At 38.5% G+C, this 23388-nt stretch overlaps 1 protein-coding gene across 2 annotated transcripts in view; it reads right to left on the bottom strand.

Annotated features, from left to right (window-relative positions):
- Positions 1 to 23388, bottom strand: part of JAM2 (junctional adhesion molecule 2) — a 67472-nt gene that overhangs the window by 22740 nt on the left and 21344 nt on the right. For both annotated transcript variants that reach the window (XM_079921901.1, XM_079921900.1), the window contains exon 2: positions 5121 to 5186. In XM_079921901.1, coding sequence (XP_079778027.1) covers positions 5121 to 5186 — 66 coding nt within the window. The remainder of the gene's footprint in view (positions 1 to 5120; positions 5187 to 23388) is intronic.

Raw genomic sequence — 23388 nt, 5'->3', positions numbered from 1 at the left:
TTTGACCTAAAAAACACAGTATCTTTGACTAGAAGAGAAACTATGTTAAAATCCTTCTCATACCTCTGATTTTGATGTTAAGCAGACTTAATGCCGTTAAAAAAAAATAATTCAGGATATTACATGACATGGTAGATTAGAAAGCAATACTTATAATATTTATCCCAGGTTTTATTAAAAGTATACACATAGATATGGACAAAAAGCCTGTATGAATATGTATGAAAATATTAACCCAGTGATGATTTCTGTGTGACAGAATTATGTTTTTTCTGTTAAAATGTAGTTTCTAATTTTTTTTTAGTTTCACACACATTGCTAAAAATATAGAAATAGAATAACAGGTAATGGAAGATAGGAAGTAGGATAGAGAAAAGAAAGACAAGGAAAAATAATCCAAAATTTGTTTTTAAGGATACCTAGGTTTTTTTTTTTTTTTTTTTGGATGCCTAGTTTTAAAAAGTTTTATGTTACAAACAGACATCATTTTACAGGCATGTTTACAATTATGCTACACAGACAAATGTGTGCCAAGGGACTTGTCTGAGGAAACATGGCTCTGTTCTGTTGATTAAGGAGAATGGGTGGTGGCCTTCCGGAGTCTTGAGCTCTAGATAGGTTTCCTTCCCGTATTTTGTTGAGTTTCCAGCAATTAAACACACACCCACACTCATTTTTAGCTCACACTCCTAGGTCTTAGGAATAAATTTACACTCAAATAATCAAATTGTTTCACGTATTTAACTGGACACACACACACACTCCTTTTGGTGAATTCTTCCTGATTTCTATACTCATTACTCTATGGAAAACCTCTGCAGAAATTATGTTAAAAATGTAACCAATGGTTTTCTTAAGTGAAGTGACTCCACTCCAGCCTCAATCTCATTGACCATATAAAATGTGGAGAAATGGTCTATGCAATTTGTCCAAAATATATTGAGTATTTACTGTGTGTCTGGCATTGTTCTTGAGCTATAGCAGTGAGCAAAACAAAGATCCCTCCCCTTTGGGATCTTACAATTTACAGGGGGTCAGACACACAAGAAACATCACGAAGTGAATTATATAGTACGTTAAGAGGTCATGAGTGCTATGAAAATAAAGAGTAGATCAGAGTACAGGAAGTTTGGGAATCTGGGGAATGGGGGTGCAGTTTTAAAAGAATAGAGTAGTCAGAGTTCACCTCATTTAGAAGGTGATAATTAACCAAAGACTTAAAAGAGGGAATTTGAATTTTTGAATTTCCTGGAATCTGAATTTCGCCTTGTGGTTCTTTGGGAGTGTTCCAAGCAGGGGAACACCCTGACCTCAAAAACTGTGAGAAACAGTAAATCTACTGAACCATGGGGCCAACATCTGAGGATAGAGAACCAAGTGAACTGAGAAGCTAACTACCATGGACTCTCCTCTCTCTTTTCAGCCCAAATTCAACATTCATGGCCAGCATAATTTTCCGTGTCTAGCCCTCGGCATTATTATGCCATAATATGGTAGTTTAAGGCACAGGCTTTGAAGTTAGACCTCTGCCATAAACCAGACGTGTGATATTGAGCAAATTATTTAACTCTTTTAAAAAAAGATGTGATTGTGTTCACATCTGTAAAATGACAAGAACAACATTACTCATCTTGCAAAGTTGTGGTAAAGATTAAATGAGATAATATATTTACATACTTGGGTGCACATGGTACTCTGTATATAGTCCATGTTCCATAAATGGTTATTATTACTTTTACCCATGAGGCACTTCTCTTACTTGTAGTTGTAAGCTTGCCTTGGCATGGTAGAAATCCATACTTAATACCATCATAAATCTACCCCCAAATTACTCAGATTTGAGCTAAAGTGTTTCCTGTGTTTGAGACAGTAAAGAAAATAATATAGACATAAATCATACTTTCTCAAAGCAAGGCATATTAGAACAGAAAAATGCGCCAAGTTTTTCTATTAAGATGATTATTACATTGCCAAAAATATCTGTTCCAGTTTGGATTGAGAAAAGATAATTCTTTGTTTGGAAAAAGCATTTGTTCAACATGTAGCAAAATAATCACTTTAAGGAATCACACAGCTAGAATCACTGTGAATTTTAATTTTTCTAAGATTCTGTATTGTTGACTCTTGTTTGATTTCATTCTCTGTGCTCAAGTTAAAAATCATCAAAATCTTACATAATGCAAGGAGAGAATGTATACTACCAAAGTAGTTCTGGAGAATTACCATAAATTATTACTTCTGTGGAGAAAAGCATGCTATTAAATTCTGATTTATTTCTCTCAGGGCTGTGCTCTCTGCATAAGGCTGCTCATGTAACTTACAAGCCTGGCAGAGCAGCGCTCGCTTTACGCTCATTCTGCTTTTGGCATCACTATGGGAGGTGATACAGAAAAGCAGTACTGAAAAGAAGGAATTAATTAACTCATAATTGTTTGAAATCATAGAGACAAGAGACAAAAAACTGAATGAATTGGGGGGAACACACATATACACAAATCATAAACTATTTTAGTACAACTCAACAACAAAAAAACAAACAACCCAATCAAAAAATAGGCAGAAGACCTAAATACACACTTCTCCAAAGAAGACACACAGATGGCCAAGAGGCACATGAAAGATGCTCAATATTGTTAATCATTAGAGAAATGCAAATCAGAACTACAATGAGGTATCACCTCACACTGGTCAGAATGACCATCATTAAAATGTCTACAGATAACAAATGCTGGAGAGGGTGTGGAGAAAAGGGAACCCTCTTGCACTGCTGGTGGGAATGTAAGCTCGTGCAGCCATTACAGAAAGCAGTATGGAGGTCCCTCAGAAAACTAAAAATAGAATTACCATATGATCCAGCAATCCCATTCCTGGGCATATATCCCGACAAAACTATAATTTAAAAAGATACATGCACCCCTATGCTCATAGCAGCACTATTCACAATAGCCAAGACATGGAAACAACCTAAATGTCCATTGACAGATGAATGGATAAAGAAGAGGTGGTACATATATACAGTGGAATACTAACTACTCAGCCATGAAAAAAAAAAAAAAAAGCCATTTACAGGGGGCTTCCCTGGTAGCGCATTGGTTAAGAATCTGCCCGCCAATGCAGGAGACATGGGTTCAAGCCCTGGTCTGGGAAGATGCCACATGCTGCAGAGCAACTAAGCCTATGTGCCACAACTACTGAGCCTGCACTCTGGAAAGTGAAATGTTGAAGAAAATAGATAGAAATTTATTTTTGCTTTATGGAAAAATTTATTTTTGCTTTATGGAAAGCCAAGTTGGAATGATTGGAGCACATATAAAATAGAATCAAAATGTAATTTTTAATTAAAAGGAGCAGAGGCGAGATTAAAAAAATAGAAAATACTTACTTGGGAGTAAATAAGACTAACATTTGATTGCAATAAACATAGAAGGATTTTCTATTTCCTATCTGTAGAAGGATTTATTTAAAAAATAAAACACACATTTTAAAGTGATATAAAAATGGTACAGGGTTTTAGTTTAGAGTGTTGGAAATGCTTTGAAACTAGATAGAGGTGGTGGTCACACAACACTGTGGATATAATAAATGACACTTAATTGTTCACTTTAACATCGTGAATTTTATGTTATGTGAATTTCGCCTTAATACATTTTTTTAAAGTAATGTAAGACTAAAGAATATACTCTTGGCATCCTAATTCAGATATCATGGCGTAGGGCCTGGGGAGGCAGGGATGAATATCCACGGTATCCAGCTGGACCCAACAGTAAGATCCTCCAGAAAAGTAAAAAGTGAGAGAAATTAACTTTGTTTCCTTTGTCCCACATGGATATCCTGCTCCATCTTGTCCTCTCACTGTGCTCACTCATTGGTTTTTCCAGTCTCCTTTTTGGCATCTCACCCAGCCGTGTTTGTCTTCCCTATAAGTACTCCATAGTCCCAAATTACTACCAATCATTAATTTCTTTTTCCCACCTCTCCCCATTTAAAGCTACGTCATGATAAAGAGTGTTTTATTAGCTTAATCATGTAAAATATTAGGACTTCAAAGAACCTGAATAACCTAAATAATTATTTAAGTGAATGACTGATTCACTGATTCTTATTATAGCATATTATTATTTAACAAGCACATATAACTTACTCTACGCCAGGCATATATAACTTACTTACATATAACTTACATATAACTTACTCTACGCCAGGCATGACTCTACGCCAGGCATGACATTTAATTCTTCTCACATCAGGCCCCCTTTTTAAATCTTTTTCTCTTTACTCCAAACCTATCTCTCTCCAACTGTAGGAAACTAAGACATGCCTAAAGAAAAGGGATCAGACATTTGAAATCAGTTTCTTAAATGTTTATGGTCTAAAGAAGCATCACATTTAAGAAACAGTAATTTTTCAGGTTGCCCAGTATTATTAATGTGTTCTAGGTAAAAACCCTTCAGAGAAGTAGTAGATAGTCAACATTTGAAGTAAATCTATAAAGGCTTATAATTCTTTTTGGTTATTAGATCCTTAAAAAACTTTTAATTGTGATAAAATATACATAACTTAAAATTTACCTTCTTAATGATTTTTACTGTACAGTTCAGTAGTGTTAAATACATTCACATTGTTGTGCAAGCAATCTCCAGAACTTTTTCATCTTGCAAAACTGAAACTTTACACCTGTTAAATACCAACTCCTCCCTTATAAATATTTTAAGAGGCTAAAATAAATAGCAAAATGATACCCCAACAGTAGGCTATATTAACGTTCTCTTAAATACATAGAGTGGGGTTTGCAGTGTTAATTCCCATTTACCAAATTTAGCTGACTAGAAACTTTGCAAGATCTCCTTCTCCCAGTTTTACGAATTAGATTTGATTTGTTGCAAATACTTTATGTAATGAGACATTCTTTGTACATCAGGTCTCTCGCGGAATGTCCAAAATTTCTACTGAGGAGGTGGAGAAAGGGTTCTCAAGGGGGAAGCAGCAGGGAGCAGCATTTCAGCAGGGGAGTTAGCGTGAAGCGAGACAGAGGTTCCTGACAAACAGAAAGGCACTAACGTGTGTCATCTCTGTGAGTTATTTCAACAATACGGACCGTGAAAATCAGTAAGGTACTCTACCTTGATACTCTATTGCTGTGACTACTTGATGATCTTTTGAGGCAGAGAATCCATAGGCCTTATGATCTGAAAGATTAAAACAGACAGGATAATTAAAATAGTGCAAAAGGCCATTTTCACATGTTTGAATGGGATGCCATATTAAAGAAAACTAGCCTGAAGTTTGGTGACAGTTTCACACAATTCATAACACACAAGTTTTCAAGTATCAAAATAGGAAAAGCTCAGGCAAACTGTACGTTTTTTCCATTTTCTATATTGTGGTTTTGCCCTTTAAGCATTTCCCAAAGCAGAACTCATGCATCTATTTGCGCCCCTCCCCCCTGCTGCCCCCTCAGACAACACACTCTCACAAGCTCAACTGTTAAACAAGAGTTTATGTCCTTAATTCAGCCTAATGTGCGATCTAGTACTGTCACAGGTATTGCCCCCTGCAAATAAAAGCTAATTATTTTTAGTGCTTTAGGTAAGGACATAAATTGCTTTATGAACTTATCCCTGACTATACCTATATCATATAGAAATGAGTCATTCAACGTATTTACTATGAAATGTACATAGTACATACATGGTATGTACATGATATATACATAGTATATATGTACATAGTATATACATAATATATAATGATTATGAACTTTGTGTAATAAAGGTCTGATAAAAAATGCAAGCAGAACACCTTTGTTATCCCCCTAAACAGTTCCATGATTTTCCAATCCTGGAAAAATCACTGATCTATAAGACTGAAATCCCTAATGGGATCTGATATGATGATGATGATGTTGATGACTGATGGTGGCGATATTATCAGTTTCCCCACCTGATGAAATCCACATTTTTTTCAGGTGGGGAAACTGACGCACTGAGAGGCTAAGAAACTTGGCCAAGGTTATATTAGTTGTAAGTGGTGGATCTGGGATTTTAACTTACCTAAATTATACCCAAAGCCCACATTGTTTATTACTGTTCTATACTGGGCCTCACATCACGTTCCTCCCAAGCTGAACTATGAGGAAGGACTGCAGATTAACAAAGGTGCCTGGTGGAAAAGTCCACTGGTCTAATGAAGACGGCATAGGTTGAGAAATTGGTGGTAATAAGCAAGGCAAGGACTGGCTCAGAAGAATAACAGGAAGGTGGAAGCTAAGAGACTGTGACTGGAGAAGTAGGACACTAAGGTAATCTCAGAGGAAAGCTCTAGATAAAGCTTTCTCAATGTTGACACTATTGACCTTTGAGACTAGATCATTCTTTGTTGTGGGAGGCTGTCCTGTGCATTGTAGGATGCTTTGCAGTATCACATGCTTCTACCCACCAGATGCCAGTAGCATCCCTAGCCCCCTACCCCAAGTCATGACAACCAAAAATGTTCCTAGATATTGCCAAATGTCCCCTGAGTGTAGGATGGGCAAGTCCTACCTGGTTGAGAACCACTGCTCTAGACTTACAGCTAGGCTGGTTTGACAACCCAGGAATAGACAAGGATAATAAGGAGGGCAAGGAACCATGAGTTCAAGGATTTGGAAAGTTCCTATAAGATCAGAATTTCTTAACTATGAAATAATTTATTACACTTTTGTGAAGGAGAGAAAAATGCTTCATATGACATGGCATCTTATCTTTCAATCATTTATCTATAAGTACCTTGACATGTAAATGAATCTTCCACTGTGCCGGATTCTATCACTCCTGAAGAATACATGCTATTCTGGATAATTTTTTCTTTTTTCCTTTCTCTCTTCTCTTGGAAGCCTGGACAGCAAATCTAATTGTGAAATTAAAAATCTCAGAAAACTATAAACCTCAAATGTCTAGCTCAACTGTTCAACATTGTTTAAATATTCAGGTTCTACATATCTCTAGATTGCAAACATCTTCACTAAGGAAATTGGCCAATCTATGTGAAGAATGTAGGCCTGAACTGATCCTTTTTACTGCCCTTGTAAATATATTTGTATAAAGCAGTAACCCACTTGGCTCAGTCTTAGAGAGGTATCGGAGCCACCAAAGAGTAATTTCAAAATAACTCTTTTGCTTGCATATTTCAAAAACCATGAAGGGGTCCAAGAAGTCTTTTAAAATACTCTATTTTCCCTTTTCCATGTACTTTTGTCACATACTAGAATATGTCCCATAGTCCTCTGAACTGCTCCCCCCACCAGCCCCTCATGCCTTTCTTTTCCAGCTTCTCCTCTCCTGCCTCAATTTTATTTTGTAGAGTCCAAAAGGAGGGTTTGGATTTTCAGAGAGCAGAGGAAGGGAAGAGACTAAGCTGGCCAAGCCAGAATCCTCTTAAGTGAGCTGGAGAAAAGTTAGGGTCTCATGGGTCCTTGTGCATTACACCCACGTTTAAATGACATGATCGCTGAATGTTTTTCCTGTGATTCTGATTCTAAACCACTATTCTGTGAAACTTTCGAAGTACACTTTGAAAGAGTCTCTTTTCTCCTTTAGAAATGTGTAAATTAGTGTGCTCAGAGAAGTTCCAATTATGACTGGCATTTCTCATGACTTTTGAACTATTTTAGTATACTTTTTAGACAAAACAATGAAGATTCATATTCCCTAGAAACCGGTTGAGAGGACAATGTTGGCAAAATAGGAAAAGATAATCTTTGTTCCCTTCACATCATGTCTTTGAACTTTTCAAACACCACATTGCCTACTGAGAATGCTTATTTTCTTTAGGAGTCTTGGGCCTTCTTTCATTTGAGGCAAACATTAGTCCAATCTGAGACTGGAAGATTTAGGACCAGATTGAATCATCTTTCCCTTTTCCTTTTTTTAAAAAAATTAATAATTAATTAATTTTGGCTGCGTTGGGTCTTTGTTGCTGCGTGCGGGCTTTCTCTAGTTGTGGCGAGTGGGGTCTACTCTTTGTTGTGGTGCACAGGCTTCTCACTGCAGTGTCTTCTCTTGTTGCAGTTGCAGAGCACTGGTTCTAGGCATGCAGGCTTCAGTAGCTGTGGCACGCAGGCTCAGTAGTTGTGGCGCACGGGCTTAGTTGCTCCGTGGCATGTGGGATCTTCCTGGACCAGGGATCGAACCCGTGTCCCCTGCATTGGCAGGCAGACTCTTAACCACTGTGCCACCAGGGAAGTCCCTCTTCCCTTTTCTCAGTTCCAGTTTTCTACTTGCTAAAACTTCCTTTGAGAATTATTTCTTTAATTTTCAATAATCACTTTTAAAGTTCTATGGAAAATAACAGCTGTTAACTTCAGGAATTTTATTAATTCCCTCATAACTTTTGTATGTATATATTTGAATAGAAAAAAAATGTGTCTCAGACAAGGAAAAAGAAAGGATTGGTTGAATTGCAAAAGCTATGAAGGCAAAACAATTATAACGGGGCTTAGTACTATTAAATTAATGAATAGATAGCATTTCTTGGTAGGCTGAATATTTCCTTCAATGATTTTAAGCATCTTCTCCTAGCTGTCTTGCTTCCTCTAATTCCATTTACTTCAAGGTTTGCCTTTAATTAAGTAAAAATATTTTTTAAAGTGTAGTCACTTACGTTGAACTTATTTAAACAGAAAGCTCTAAATCTTAAAAAAAATATATAAGATTTCTACTGTTTTCCAGCCTAAGTCTTCAAATTCAGTTTTATTTTTCTAACTTGAACCCAATAACTCTATTTATGAAAACAAAATGTTTTGTATCAGTATTTCACTAGCAGATGTTAGGAATAGGATCTGTTGGCCGTATTCTTTTTTTTTTTAAATATATTTATTTATTTATTTGATTTATTTATTTTTGGCTGTGTTGGGTCTTCGTTGCTGCACACGGGCATTCTCTAGTTGCGGCGAGCAGGGGCTACTCTTCGTTGCTGTGAGCAGGCTTCTCACTGAGGTGGCTTCTCTTGTTGCGGAGCATGGGCTCTAGGTGCGTGGGCTTCAGTAATTGTGGCACACGGCCTCAGTAGTTGTGGCGCACAGGCTCAGTTGCTCCGTGGCATGTGGGATCTTCCCAGACCAGGACTCGAGCTGTGTCCCTTGCATTGGCAGGCTGCTGGCTGGTTTCTTGAACTGATTTTTCTTTCTTCACTTTTCTTGAGTAAGTTAAGTAGAAAAATAAACAAAAACTTGTCAAGTAGGACCGCTGGTTAAGGTCAAAAATTGTTTTAAACCTAGTTACAAAATGTCTTTCATAGCTATGGATGTGTTCCAAAATCACTGGCAGTTCATAAAATGAGATTAAGAGATGATTGTTTCCATAACTTCTAAATCTCCAAGTCAAGTAATTCCTAGTAAATAAAACCTTTGTGATTCTTTTCTCCCCCCCACTGTAATAATGAAAGTTCTTATATGTCTATCACCCGTCTAAAATAATTTGGTTTGACTAAGAATAAATATGTATTCACACTATCACAACTTAAAAATTTACTATAAAAGTGTTATTTAAGTGAACACTTTTCATTGAAAACATGATTAGGAAAAACTGATATGTTACAGAGGTTTTGTTTGTTTTAAAAATACATTAGAGAGGACTTCCCTGGTGGCGCAGTGGTTAAGAATCTGCCTGCCAATGCAGGGGACACGGGTTCGAGCCCTGGTCTGGGAAGATCCCACATGCCGTGGAGCAACTAAGCCCGTGAGCCACAACTACTGAAGCCTGCGCGCCTAGAGCCTGTGCTCCACAAGAGAAGCCACCACAGTAAGAAGCCCGCGCACCACAACAAAGAGTAGCCCCTGCTCGCCACAACTAGAGAAATCCCGCGTCCAGCAACGAAGACCCAATGCAGCCAAAAATAAATAAGGACTAATAACTAACTAGTAAGGACCTACTGTATGCCACAGGGAACTCTACTCAATACTCTGTAATGACCTATATGGGAAAAGAATCTAAAAAAGAGTGTATATACGTATATGTATAACTGATTCACTTTGCTGTACTCCTGAAACTAACACAGTATTGTAAATCAACTATACCCTAATAAAAATAATTTTTTAAGTACATTAGAGAGATACCGTGCATAAAAGCAAGTCATAAAAACTGTGGGTATAAATTATTTCATAAGTTTTCAAAAATAAAAATTAATAGCCATGTGTTTTCTTTTTAAAAATTTATTTATATTATTTTTTGGGGGGCTGCATTGGGTCTTCGTTGCTGCATGCGGGCTTTCTCTAGTTGCGGCGAGCGGGGGCTACTCTTTGTCGCGGTGCGCGGGCTTCTCATTGCAGTGGCTTCTCATTGCGGTGGCTTCTCTTGTTGTGGAACATGGGCTCTAGGTGTGCAGGCTTCAGTAGTTGGGGCACACGGCCTCAGCAGTTGTGCCTCTCGGGTTCAGTAGTTGTGGCTCGCGGGCTCTAGAGCACAGGCTCAGTAGTCGTGGTAGAAGGGCTTAGTTGCTCCACAGCATGTGGTATCTTCCTGGACCAGGGCTTGAACCCATGTCCCCTGCATTGGCAGGTGGATTCTTAACCACTGCGCCACCAGGGAAGCCCTTAACCATGTGGTTTAATCACTTATATACAATTATTAGAGTAACAAATATTTTAAAAATCCATAGGGCTAGCAGTAACAATAATACCATCCAGTATTTATTACAGATAAATATTTATATGGATAGAAAGTAACCTAATGAGGTAGGAATTAGGATATATTAGATAATATACTCATCTCTCTCACTATCTGTCATTCAACCATAATAGGTCATAGAAGGGGAGGGAGAGGGCTTCCCTTGTGGCGCAGTGGTTTAGAGTCCGCTTGCCGATGCAGGGGACACGGGTTCGTGCCCCGGTCCGGGAGGATCCCACATGCCGCAGGGTGGCTGAGCCCGTGAGCCATGGCCACTGAGCCTGTGCGTCCAGAGCCTGTGCTCTGCAACAGGAGAAGCCACAACAGTGAGAGGGCCGCGTACCGCAAACAAAAAATAATAAATAAGGGGAGGGAGAGGAGAGGGTGGAGGAGGGAGAGGAAGGAAGTAAGGGAAAGGGAGAGAGAGACAGACACACAGACAGACACGTTCTTCTAGTCTCGGGCCATTCTGGCCCTTCTTCTTAATGAGACATTGGCATCCTATGTTCAGAGAAAGGGGAGCCACACCAAAGCGCAAGGAGGAATAAAAGACGTGTTTGACTTTGGAGCTACCCATGGCTGATGTCCTGGTGAGTTAGTGATGACCTGAAGAATTTAAGGGTGATTTTGACAATGAATAAATTTTCCCCTTAAGAACCTAGCATCTAACAAAGATGTGACTCCACTCTGTTAATATCCTTATTTGACAGATGTGACAATTGAGAGAGGTTAAGTACCTTGCTCAAGGTCACAACACTAGAAAGCAGGGAAGCCAAGATGTGAATCTACCTACAGATACGTTTAGTCCAGCTCCACAGACCTCCTCCCACCCCACCCCCTCATCCCCCGTTCTCAAATCTGTGCAAGGCATTGGGAGAAATCAGTACCAAACAATGCTACTCTCAGGCACTCTGCAGACAACTTCACATCCACTATCAATCTTTAGGGTTGTAAAAATATTATTCAGAGAGTTTATAACAAATTGCCATTTTAACAGAGAAAGTGTTAATGGACAGATGTTTATGGTGAATGAATTAATTTGAACAAACTTTGTACAAATATACAAACTTTGTATATTTGTATATATTTGTATATTATATACTGCACAAAAATTTTATGCTCCTTCCCTTTTCTGAGTTTTTAATCATTTGAATACAAGAAGAACAAATGATGCTTTGGCACTAAGTATAAGTTGTTTTCATAAAACTATATGCGTTAGGCACATATGGACACTTTATCTTTGATAAAGGTGGCAGGAATGTACAGTGGAGAAAGGACAGCCTCTTCAATAAGTGGTGCTGGGAAAACTGGACAGGTACATGTAAAAGTATGAGATTAGATCACTCCCTAACACCATACACAAAAATAAGCTCAAAATGGATTAAAGACCTAAATATAAGGCCAGAAACTATCAAACTCTTAGAGGAATACATAGGCAGAACACTCTATGACATAAATCACAGCAAGATCCTTTCTGACCCACCTCCTAGAGTAATGGAAATAAAAACAAAAATAAACAAATGGGACCTAATGAAACTTCAAAGCTTTTGCACAGCAAAGGAAACCATAAACAAGACCAAAAGACAACCCTCAGAATGGGAGAAAATATTTGCAAATGAAGTAACCGACAAAGGATTAATCTCCAAAATTTACAAACAGCTCATGCAGCTCAATAACAAAAAAACAAACAACCCAATCCAAAAATGGGCAGAAGACCTAAATAGACATTTCTCCAAAGAAGATATACAGACTGCCAACAAACACATGAAAGAATGCTCAACATCATTAATCATTAGAGAAATGCAAATCAAAACTACAATGAGATATCATCTCACACCAGTCAGAATGGCCATCATCAAAAAATCTAGAAACAATAAATGCTGGAGAGGGTGTGGAGAAAAGGGAACACTCTTGCACTGCTGGTGGGAATGTGAATTGGTTCAGCCACTATGGAGAACAGTATGGAGGTTCCTTAAAAAACTACAAATAGAACTACCATATGACCCAGCAATCCCACTACTGGGCATATACCCTGAGAAAACCGAAATTCAAAAAGAGTCATGTACCAAAATGTTCATTGCAGCTCTATTTACAATAGCCCGGAGATGGAAACAACCTAAGTGCCCATCATCGGATGAATGGATAAAGAAGATGTGGCACATATATACAATGGAATATTACTCAGCCATAAAAAGAAACGAAATTGAGCTATTTGTAATGAGGTGGATAGACCTAGAGTCTGTCATACAGAGTGAAGTAAGTCAGAAAGAAAAAGACAAATACCGTATGCTAACACATATATATGGAATTTAAGAAAAAAAAATGTCATGAAGAACCTAGGGGTAAGGCAGGAATAAAGACGCAGACCTCCTAGAGAACGGACTTGAGGTTATGGGGAGGGGGAAGGGTGAGCTGTGACAGGGCGAGAGAGAGTCATGGACATATACACACTAACAAACGTAGTAAGATAGATAGCTAGTGGGAAGCAGCCGCATGGCACAGGGATATTGGCTTGGTGCTTTGTGACAGCCTGGAGGGGTGGGATAGGGAGGGTGGGAGGGAGGGAGACGCAAGAGGGAAGAGATATGGGAACATATGTATATGTGTAACTGATTCACTTTGTTATAAAGCAGAAACTAACACACCATTGTAAAGCAATTATACCCCAATAAAGATGTTAAAAAAAAAAACAAAAAACTATATGCGTTAGTAAATTTAGGGAAACTTTCACAGTTTTCCGTTACCCAAACCACTGGACGATTCAATTTTTCATGTGATATTTGCAATGAAGTAAATAAATTAACTTCTTACAGTAAAATAAATTCTCAAAAATTTCAAAGAAAGTTCTTCAAGCACATCTTCAAATGTTTAATGGTGGCCAACAGCATCAGAAAGCCATCAGTAGCTGAATTTCTCACCAGATGCTCACCACTAGGACATGAAAGAAGCCCTTTGAGCATTCTGAGGTCTTTCTTTGACACTCCCCAAGTGACAACCTCAGCCAAACACAATTTGTTCACCAGTGGCATTGAGTATAGATTTTAGATAGACAACAACAGTCAACTCAAATCCAGCAGACTCTCAGACAAGATGAGGAAATGCTGTCTTCCAACACTGATGCTAATAGGAATCACATACTCAATGTAAGGCATGGATATTAACCATTCTATGTCCTAATTCGTTCTCCCTAAGATTAAGGTGCCAGAAAACAATGGCCTTAACACTCTGTTAGTGTAAAATAAGAAATCGTTACTAAAGATGTCAAGTATCAAAACAGACAATGGCCAAGATACTAAAATGGGAGATAAACCTGAGTGTCTCTCTTCACTAATTGATTTGTAGTCTGGGTTGTGTCTCAGGAACATCCTTAAAATATAGATGGTACATCAGGCTTTGAGAACTTGATGATACTTTAATTTAAGATTATTCATTGCCCTTTAATGCAAAATTATAGTTGCTAATTCTTAAACTTCAATATAGTTTTTCAAGATTAAAAGTCCCACCACCAGCATTCGATAGTTACGTTTCTCAGCAGCAATAAACATACTAATATAATTGTCAAGTAAACAATTTTTGAGAAGACGTATTGTTAGTCACTTCTCCAGAATTTTGATCAGCTCTGAGCAAAGAGCTAAAACCAAGCTTCTGAATCTGGATTCTGAACTCTGGTTCTGAATCTCTCCTGCTGTATGATGATTCATAAAAGTTTTAGCCCTTACATTTCATACATGTGCTATTAATTAAATTCTATTACCATAAATGCTTCCAGAAGAGATCTGAAAACTAAGGGAAAGCTTCCCAGTTTATTGTTGCTTCATGTTTCCTTGATTAATCTTCAGGAAGCCAAAGGAACAAGAACCATTTATTTTGAAGTGCAGAACATGGAAACAATGGCTTGGCGTTGCTTAACTGTCATATTTTACTACTGTCAGGCAAGATTGCTCAGGGTTAGTTACCCTGATTTCTAGGGTGCTCAAATCCAAGAACTATAACTTCCCCTTTCTTTTATTAAAGACAGTTCTCTGACTCATTCTTTTATTTCAAAACTGGTCCTACACATCCAACTGTGAGCTAACACCAGAATGCATTTTTTAGGGCCAGTCAACTAAGCCAATTGAAAGAAATGATTTAATGAACATCTGTGTTATGGACTGAATGTTTGTGTCTCCCCAAAATTAATATGTTGAAATCCTAACCCCCAATGTGATGGTATTAGGAGGTAGGGTTTGGGGGAGGTGATTAGGTCTTCAGGATGCCGTGCCCTCATGAATGGGATTAGTGTCCTTATAAAAGGGACCCCAGAGGGCTTCCCTGGTGGCGCAGTGGTTGAGAGTCCGCCTGCCGATGCAGGGGACACGGGTTCGTGCCCCGGTCCTGGAAGATCCCACATGCCGCGGAGCAGCTGGGCCCATGAGCCGTGGCCGCTGAGCCTGCGTGTCCGGAGCCTGTGCTCCGCAGTAGGAGAGGCCACAGCAGTGAGAGGCCCGTGTACAGAAAAACAAACAAACAAACAAACAAAAAAACAGGGACCCCAGAGAGCACTCTCTCTCTCTCCACCATGTGAGGATACGAGGAGTTGGCAGTCTGTATTATTAGTAAAATCCAAAAAGTTGAAACAAACCAAATGTCCATCACCTGATGAATGGATAAATAAAATGAGGTCTAGCCATACAATGGCATATTATTTGGCAATGAAAAGGAACGAAGTTAAGATAACATGACACAACATGGATAAACTTTGAAAATATTATAAGTGAAAGAAGCCAGTCACAAAGGCCATATATTATGACTCCACTTTTATGAAATTTCCAGCATAGGCAAATCCACAGAGACAGAAAACAGTACGTAGTTGCCAAGGGCTGGGGAGAGTGCCTGTTACAGGTATGGGGTTTCTTTTGGGAGTAATGAAAATCTTTTGGAATTGGATAGTGGTGACAGTTGCACAAATCTGTGAATATGTTAAAATAAAACACTGAATTATCTACTTTAAAAGGGTGAATTGTATGGTATGTGAATTATATCTCAATAAAGCTGTTTAAAAAACAAAACAAAAAAGTATCAGTCTGCAACAAGGAAGCAGGCTCTCAGAGACACCGCATCTTCAAACACATTGATCTTGGACTTTCAGCCTCCAGAACCATGAGAAATAAATGTCTGTTGCTACCCAATCTGTGGTATTTTTGTGACAGCAGCTCAACATAACTAAGACAATCTGCATGCATTCAAATCAGTGGGGCCTACAGAGCTACATCCTGGAATGGTCGTAAAATGAGTATTAGAGATCCAATTTTTGACCCTTATTCAGATCAAGTATTAGAAAGATGGACACAGGTATTTGTGTCCAAATACGGCATGCAAAAGTCTAATTGCTGGGACTTCCCTGGTGGTGCAGTGGTTAAAGAATCCACCTGCCAATTCAGGCGACACAGGTTCGAGCCCTGGTCCGGGAAGATCCCACATGCCGCCGAACAACTAAGCCTGTGTGCCATAACTACTGAGGCTGCACTCTAGAGCCCGCAAGCCACAACTACTGAGCCCGAGAGCCACAATTACTGAGGCTGCATGCCACAACTACTGCAGCTCGCACGCCTGGAGCCCATGCTCTGCAACAAGAGAAGCCACCGCAATGAGAAGCCCGCACACCGCAATGAAGAGTAATCCCCGCTCTCCTCAACTAGAGAAAGCCCGCGTGCAGCAATAAAGGCCCAACACAGTCAAAAATAAATTTTAAAAAAGTCTAATTGCCATAACATAATTCAAGCGAAATGGCTTTGACATCCTGTACAGCATGATGAAGACTGAATTTGTGGCAGAATCAGCGAGATATTTTGAATTATGTAGAGTCAGTCTCAGCATTTCAAGTTTCTGATGAGGAGATATTAGAACTGACTTCTCACCCATGGGGATAAAGAGCTAAATAGTATTGTATCACCAACACCACCACCTTCCACAGGTTGGCTTTTTGACTGAATATCATCCAAAGGCAAACAAAAAGCAACGTTAAGGTCCAGATGGGTGCAGAAAGGGTAGTCTGATCGAAATGTGACCTAAGGCTTTATTCCAGATGAAAAGAGAATCATTCTTTGTCTTCAGGAAGTCAGAACTGACAGAGAGGAAATGAGATCTATCTAGGTTGGAAACCCTTTGCTATGAATGATTTGTTACTTCGCCTTGGGCAAGCTACAGCCTCAATCTTCTAAACCTTAGTTTCCACTTAGGTAAAATGAAGCTACCAATGCCTTCCTTACAGGTTGTAAAGATTAAATTAAAGTATGTAATTGCTTAGCCTCGATGCTGGCAAGGGTCCAATCTCTACAGTTTGTTTCTCCTCTCCCTCTCCTCACTCCACATTGTTTTTTATCCAATGGGTTGATGCAGATTTAGTGTTTCATAAATGACTCCATAGTAATCATGTATTAGGATGGACTATAAAAATAGAGAATGAATTTTTAGAGTTATTACTTTTTCTTCCCTTTTAATTAATTAGGCTGCGCAGCTTGCCTTGTGGGATCTCAGTTCCCCCACCAGGGACTGAACCCAGGCCATGGCAGTGAAAGCGTCAAATCCTAACCACTAGACTACCAGGGAACTCCTATTTTTCTTCCTTTTTAAAATGACTAGCTTGACTTCTTCATTACAGTGGCTGCCTAGAGAAGGGAAGGCCTAGGTTTAAATTCTTGCTTTGACATACTTGGGACAGTTATAGCCTCTTTGGATTGTGTTTTGTCATTTGTAATACATGATTTATGATGACACCTTCCCTAACTACCTTAATCTCACAGAATTCATCATTCCCTTCTCCTTTATATGCTTTTTGCACTTAACGTCCAGGACAATACACTTGTCTAGGTTTCCTTCTCATGGATCTTATCCTGGGACATCTCCTCTTCTCTGTCTATACGTCCTTCCTGAATGATGTGAACCAAACTCAGGGCATTAAACACTCCCAGATGTTAACAACTCCCAAATACATAGCTCCAGTCTAGGTGTCTCTGCTGAACTCTGGACTCAGATCCAAACGCCTATTCAACCTTGAAGGTTTAACAGACATTTCAAACACTACGTCCAAACCTCATCTTTATTTATGAACCTGCTCCACTTTCCCCACCTCAGATGATTATTCTGGTTGCTCTGGCCAAAAATCTTGCAGTTATCTTTAATGATTCCACTTCCCCAAACCCATGCCATATCCAGTTCATCAGCAAACCCTATTAGCTCTACCTTCAAAATGCATCCAGAAACTGTCCATTCTCACTAATTCCATTGCTACCACCTGATCTGAGCACCACTGCCTCTTGCCTGGATCACTGCAATAAACTCCTGACTGGCCTTCTACGCTATCCTGCTCCTGCAGAATTTAATCTCAACACATACACTAAGGTGATCCTTTGAAATGCTAAATCAGATCGTGGCACCTTGGATTAGTTCTTTATTTCACCAGAGTAAGGGTAAAAGTCCTTCATTGGCCGAGATGGCTCTATACAATTTGGCCTCATTGCCTTTCAGACCTTCTTAACTCTTCCCTCTGAGCTCTGCTCCAGGGACAATGGCCTTCTTCTTCCTCAAAACAGGCCAGGCTCTGTCTATTTCCTCTCCCTGAAAGCCTCTTCCTTCAGAGGTTTACAAAATCCTTCACTTTTTCAAGTTTATTCTCAAAATATACCTCCTTGATGAAGTCTACTCTGATGACCCTGTTTAATATCACAATCTCACCTGCACCTGACCTTTTCCCTTTCAAACTCCTGCTTCCCTTAATCCTGCTTTGATTTCTCTTTTTTCCATTGAACCTGTCATTCTAACATAGTATATAATGTACTTATGTATTGAGGGCAGGGGCCTTTATTTCTTTATCAATAGCCCAAGGGCTAAGAATAATGCTTGATGTGTAGTAGATACTCAATAAATATTTGCCAAATGAATGGAAATGAATTTAATTATGGAGAAAATGAAAATGGAATATAAAGAGCTATGTTTAATTTTTTAAATTAAGGGATGAGACGCACAAGATTAAACAATGAAAAATTTTGAAACAGCCAATTTGAAACTAAAAACACTTAGTGCATCACTGTGGAGAATCAATTTTCATATTATGCTGCAACAAAAAATTAAACATATTTGATGCTAAAAATGATGAGTCAACTCCTAAAATATCTTTCTGAGTAGTTGCCTTAAATGTGATTTTAAATGCCATAAATCACCATTCTTGTTTTAAAAACATCTTTGTCACCTAAAAGTAAATTTAATAAAAATTTCTGATTTTAATAACCACAAAGGTGAGAAGTTTTATCTTTTAAAACAAAATTACTTGCTTTTTAAAAGTTTTGATGTATGATTTAAAATAGCATTGTGATGGTTAATTTTGTGTTGACTTGGCTGTGCCACATTGCCCAGATATGTGGTCAAACATTTTTCTGGATGTTTCCATGAGGCTGTTTTTGGATGAGATTAACATTTAAATTGGTAGACTTTGAGTGAAGCAGATTGCCCTCCATAGTGTGGGTGGGCCTCATCTAGTCAGTAGATGTTCTGAATAGAACAAAAGACTGAGCTCCCTCAAGCAAGAAGGAATTATGCCAGCAGACACCCTTGGAACTTGAACTGCAGCGTTGGCTCTTCCTTGATCTCCAGCCTGCTGGCCCACTCTGCAGATTTTGGACTTGCCTGTCTTTTTAATCGCATGAGACAATTCCTTAAAATAAATCTAGATATCTATATATTTATATCTATGTACACACACATATCCTATTGGTTCTGTTTCTCTGGAGAATTCTGACTAATACAAGCATCATAATGAATTACAGTACTAAATTAATTTTGGAGTGTCTAATTTAATACAAGTGTTCTTTTTTTTTTTTTTTTGCGGTACATGGGCCTCTCACTGTTGTGGCCTCTCCCATTGCGGAGCACAGGCTCCGGACGCACAGGCTCAGCGGTCATGGCTCACAGGGCCCAGCCGCTCCATGGCATATGGAATCTTCCCGGACCGGGGTACGAACCCATGTCTCCTGAATCGGCAGGCGGACTCTCAACCACTGCACCACCAGGGAAGCCCAATACAAGTGTTCTTTGTATCTTAGGAGTTCCTTCTGGAGGTTCAGCAATACACTGTAATTTTAAGAAATGTTCCATAATCATTTATGTTCTGAGAAAGCTCATCTAGAATAAACTTACAAAGTCAACCACTCCTCTTTAAACTTTAACAAACACCCTTCTCAGAGCCATGTCTATATCTTCAAGACATGTTTAATTTAATCTTCCTTATTATTTTCACATAAGTCTTCACTTGGAGGGGAGGTGTGGGCATTAAAATTCTTCACTAAAATTCTTTCCAATCTTCAAGGTCCCTCTTAAGTCTTACCACCTCTAGGAACTTCTCCTGTGAGAGCTCTGAATGATATTTTGACTACCCATGGAACTTTCCTTTCCAACCTACTTTGATAAAATTAAATAGCATTTTATGATTTGGCTCATTTGGTGGCTTTTGTGACACCATTTCCCTCCTGTTTTTTTTTTTTCTGATGCTCCTTTTCTGTCTCCCATCCCTCAGATTGGCCATTGACTTTTAGCATTTCATAGAAGATGAAGGTTTCATGGTCATAAAGATTTGACAAACATTGGGTTAGCAAGTTAAATCAAAGTTATCTACTGTAGAACTTTACAGAGCTCTTAATATGCTAAGGATTATTGTGACTTTCCAAGGGGGGGATATAATTTATAGTAGAATAAGAGAGAAAAAGTCCAAGAGAAAAGTATGTAGAAGATTAAGAAAAGGCAATCAGAGAAGTAAGAGAAACCAGGAAAGAATGATGTCATGGAAATCAAAGATGGGCAGACTTGCAAGAAGGGAGTATCAACAACGTCTGAAGTCTCAGAGGTCAAGTAAGGTTTTGATGAAAGTAAGCTGTGAATTTAGGAACTAATAAGTTACTGGTGATACAATGATAGCAATTTCAATGGCGTGGGAAGGGCAGTTTGACCGCAGGTTGAATGGTCAGTAAAAAATGGAGAAAATAAATGTAGAGCATCAATTCAAGATGTTTGACTATAGAATCATGGTGGATCTTTTTCCCTCTCGAAATTGCAGACTTGAACATGTCTATAGCCTGTGATAAAAGAGTTGATAATGAAGATAAGTTGAAGATATATGAGATAGGGAATAACTGCTGAAGAAAAGGACCCAATGAGACTAGAAGAAGAGCATCATGAGCACAAGTAAGGAATTAGCTTTCGACAGGAGACACTCCACTTCCTTTGATTCAGGAGGGAAATAGCCAAGTACGAATACAGATGTGGACAAGTTTGCAATTCATCTGCCTCCCTCCTACATGAGTTAGATTCTGAAAACACAATCTGATCATATTTAGCTTCCTTCAGAGGCTTCCCCTTTGCCTTCAGGATGAATTCCAAATTCCTTCAAATGGCCTTTCAGAACTAGCTCCTGTCTTTCAATCTCCCCCTCAATCACTGCCCCCCTCCATACCCTATGTTCAAGTCACCCACCATGGGGCTCCCACTCACGTGGGCTCTTTTCACTCCAAAAGCCTTTGCAGTCTCAAAGGCTCTCTGCCTCAAATCCCTGCTCCCCAATACTCTCCTGAGAAATGCTGAATTTCTCTGTATAATTCAACACACCGCTGAAATATCAGGAAAGGTAAAGTCTTCACCAGCCCCTCTGTCCTTCTATACATACTCATCCATTCTCCTATATGACACAGCACTTTTTACGAGCCCTTATTTGTTTATTTTTACAAACTGTCTCTTACATATCTGATTCTTCCATTGGGTAGTGTTGGCACATGGTGATATTAGGAACTGTACCTGTATTGTGCTTAACACACAAAAGGAGATAATTAAATGTCTGTTGTAGACAAGACTGAACATGTTTTGTCTTCAAATCAGATGTATTATAAATTCTTTTGCAGTATTTTATATGTACTATAAACTATATACCTAATGTAGAACATATTTTAAATATACTATAAACTATATATATATATTTTTTTAAATTTTATTTATTTATTTTTGGCTGCTTTGGGTCTTCATTGCTGAGTGCAGGCTTTCTCTAGTTGCGGTGAGCAGGGGCTACTCTTCATTGTGGTGCACGGGCTTCTCCTTCTTGTGGCTTCTCTTGTTGAGAAGCATGGGCTCTAGGCGCGTGGGCTTCAGTAGTTGTGGCACGTAGGCTTCAGTAGTTGTGGCTTCCAGGCTCTAGAGTGCAGGCTCAGTAGTTGTGGCGCACAGGCTTAGTTGTTCTGCAGCATGTGGGATCTTCCCAGACCAGGGTTTGAACCCGTGTCCCTTGCATTAGCAAGTGGATTCTTAACCACTGCGCCACCAGGGAAGTCCCTAAACTATATATATTTTTAATCTAGCACAATACCTGACATACTAGACCAATGAATAAAACTAGCTGAATGAAAATAAAGTATTAAGCTTTAGTTATATTTTAACATTTTTTGATTGTATTAAAGGTTTATAGCCTCTTTTTACAAAAATCTAAAATACTGACACTGCATAACTCTAAACTAGCAATACCTTCACTACATATAAAAGGAAAAAACTACTTTAGCATATTTTGGTGAAATGTGCATATATGCACACATGGTTTTCCTGCAGTGCATTCTGTAGTGTCATTATTTTTAACATTTTTCTCCCATTTCACTTTTTTTCCTCATGTCAGCTAAAAATGGACCTTGGAAAGGGAAAAGTTGGCTCCCTAAAAATAGAATATATAATAAATTTCCTACCTTCAGCTGCCACAAACTGAAGAATTTAGTACAATGATGAAATACATGTAATTTACACTTATTTATTTTAACTCATTGGTTCTCAGCACTATCAGAATCTCTTTTCATAATAAAGTTTTTTTTTTTTTTTTTGCGGTACGCAGGCCTCTCACTGTTGTGGCCTCTCCCATTGCGGAGCACAGGCTCCGGACGCGCAGGCTCAGCGGCCATGGCTCATGGGCCCAGCCGCTCCGCCGCATGTGGGATCTTCCTGGACCGGGGCACGAACTCATGTCCCCTGCATCGGCAGGCAGACTCTCAACCACTGCGCCACCAGGGAAGCCCCATAATAAATTTTGATGCCTCTTTTATTATCCTGAAACAAAATTTATAGATAATTAACATTATATATTTATATTATATATACAGAATTTGGAAAACTAAATATAATATTTATAATAAATATATTATATATTTATAATATATAATAAATATATTTATATATTATATAAATATAATATTTATATGAACTAAATATAAATATAATATTCCTTTAATATTAAGGACAAATAAAAGGAAAACAATTTATAGTAACATAATATATATTTCAATTTATAAATGCTTGTACATGACTACACTAGAAGACACAGTGAAGAAGTCAGATATTAATCTACACTTATTGACAATAGCCAAGATATGCAAACTACTGTCGACGGGCAAATGCATAAAGAAGCTGAATAAATATTATTCAGCCATTAAAAAAGAGTGAAATTTTGCCACTTGCAGCAACATAAATGGACCTTATGCTATGTGAAATAAGTCAGAAAGAGAAAGACAAATACCATATGACCTCCCTTATATGTAGAATATTAAAAAAAATAAAATTTCTTAAAAAGCTCATAAAACAGACTTCCCTGGTGGTCCAGTGGTTAAGACTCCATGCTTCCACTGCAGGGGGTGCAGGTTTGATCCCTGGTCGTAGAACTAAGATCCCGCATGCCATGGTGTGCAGCCAAAAAAAA

This window comes from Stenella coeruleoalba (assembly GCF_951394435.1).
Source record: "Stenella coeruleoalba genome assembly, chromosome: 5".
Classification (NCBI taxonomy): domain Eukaryota; kingdom Metazoa; phylum Chordata; class Mammalia; order Artiodactyla; family Delphinidae; genus Stenella; species Stenella coeruleoalba.
The sequence above is the reverse complement of the archived record's forward strand: the minus strand, read 5'-3'. Positions and strand labels throughout refer to the sequence as shown.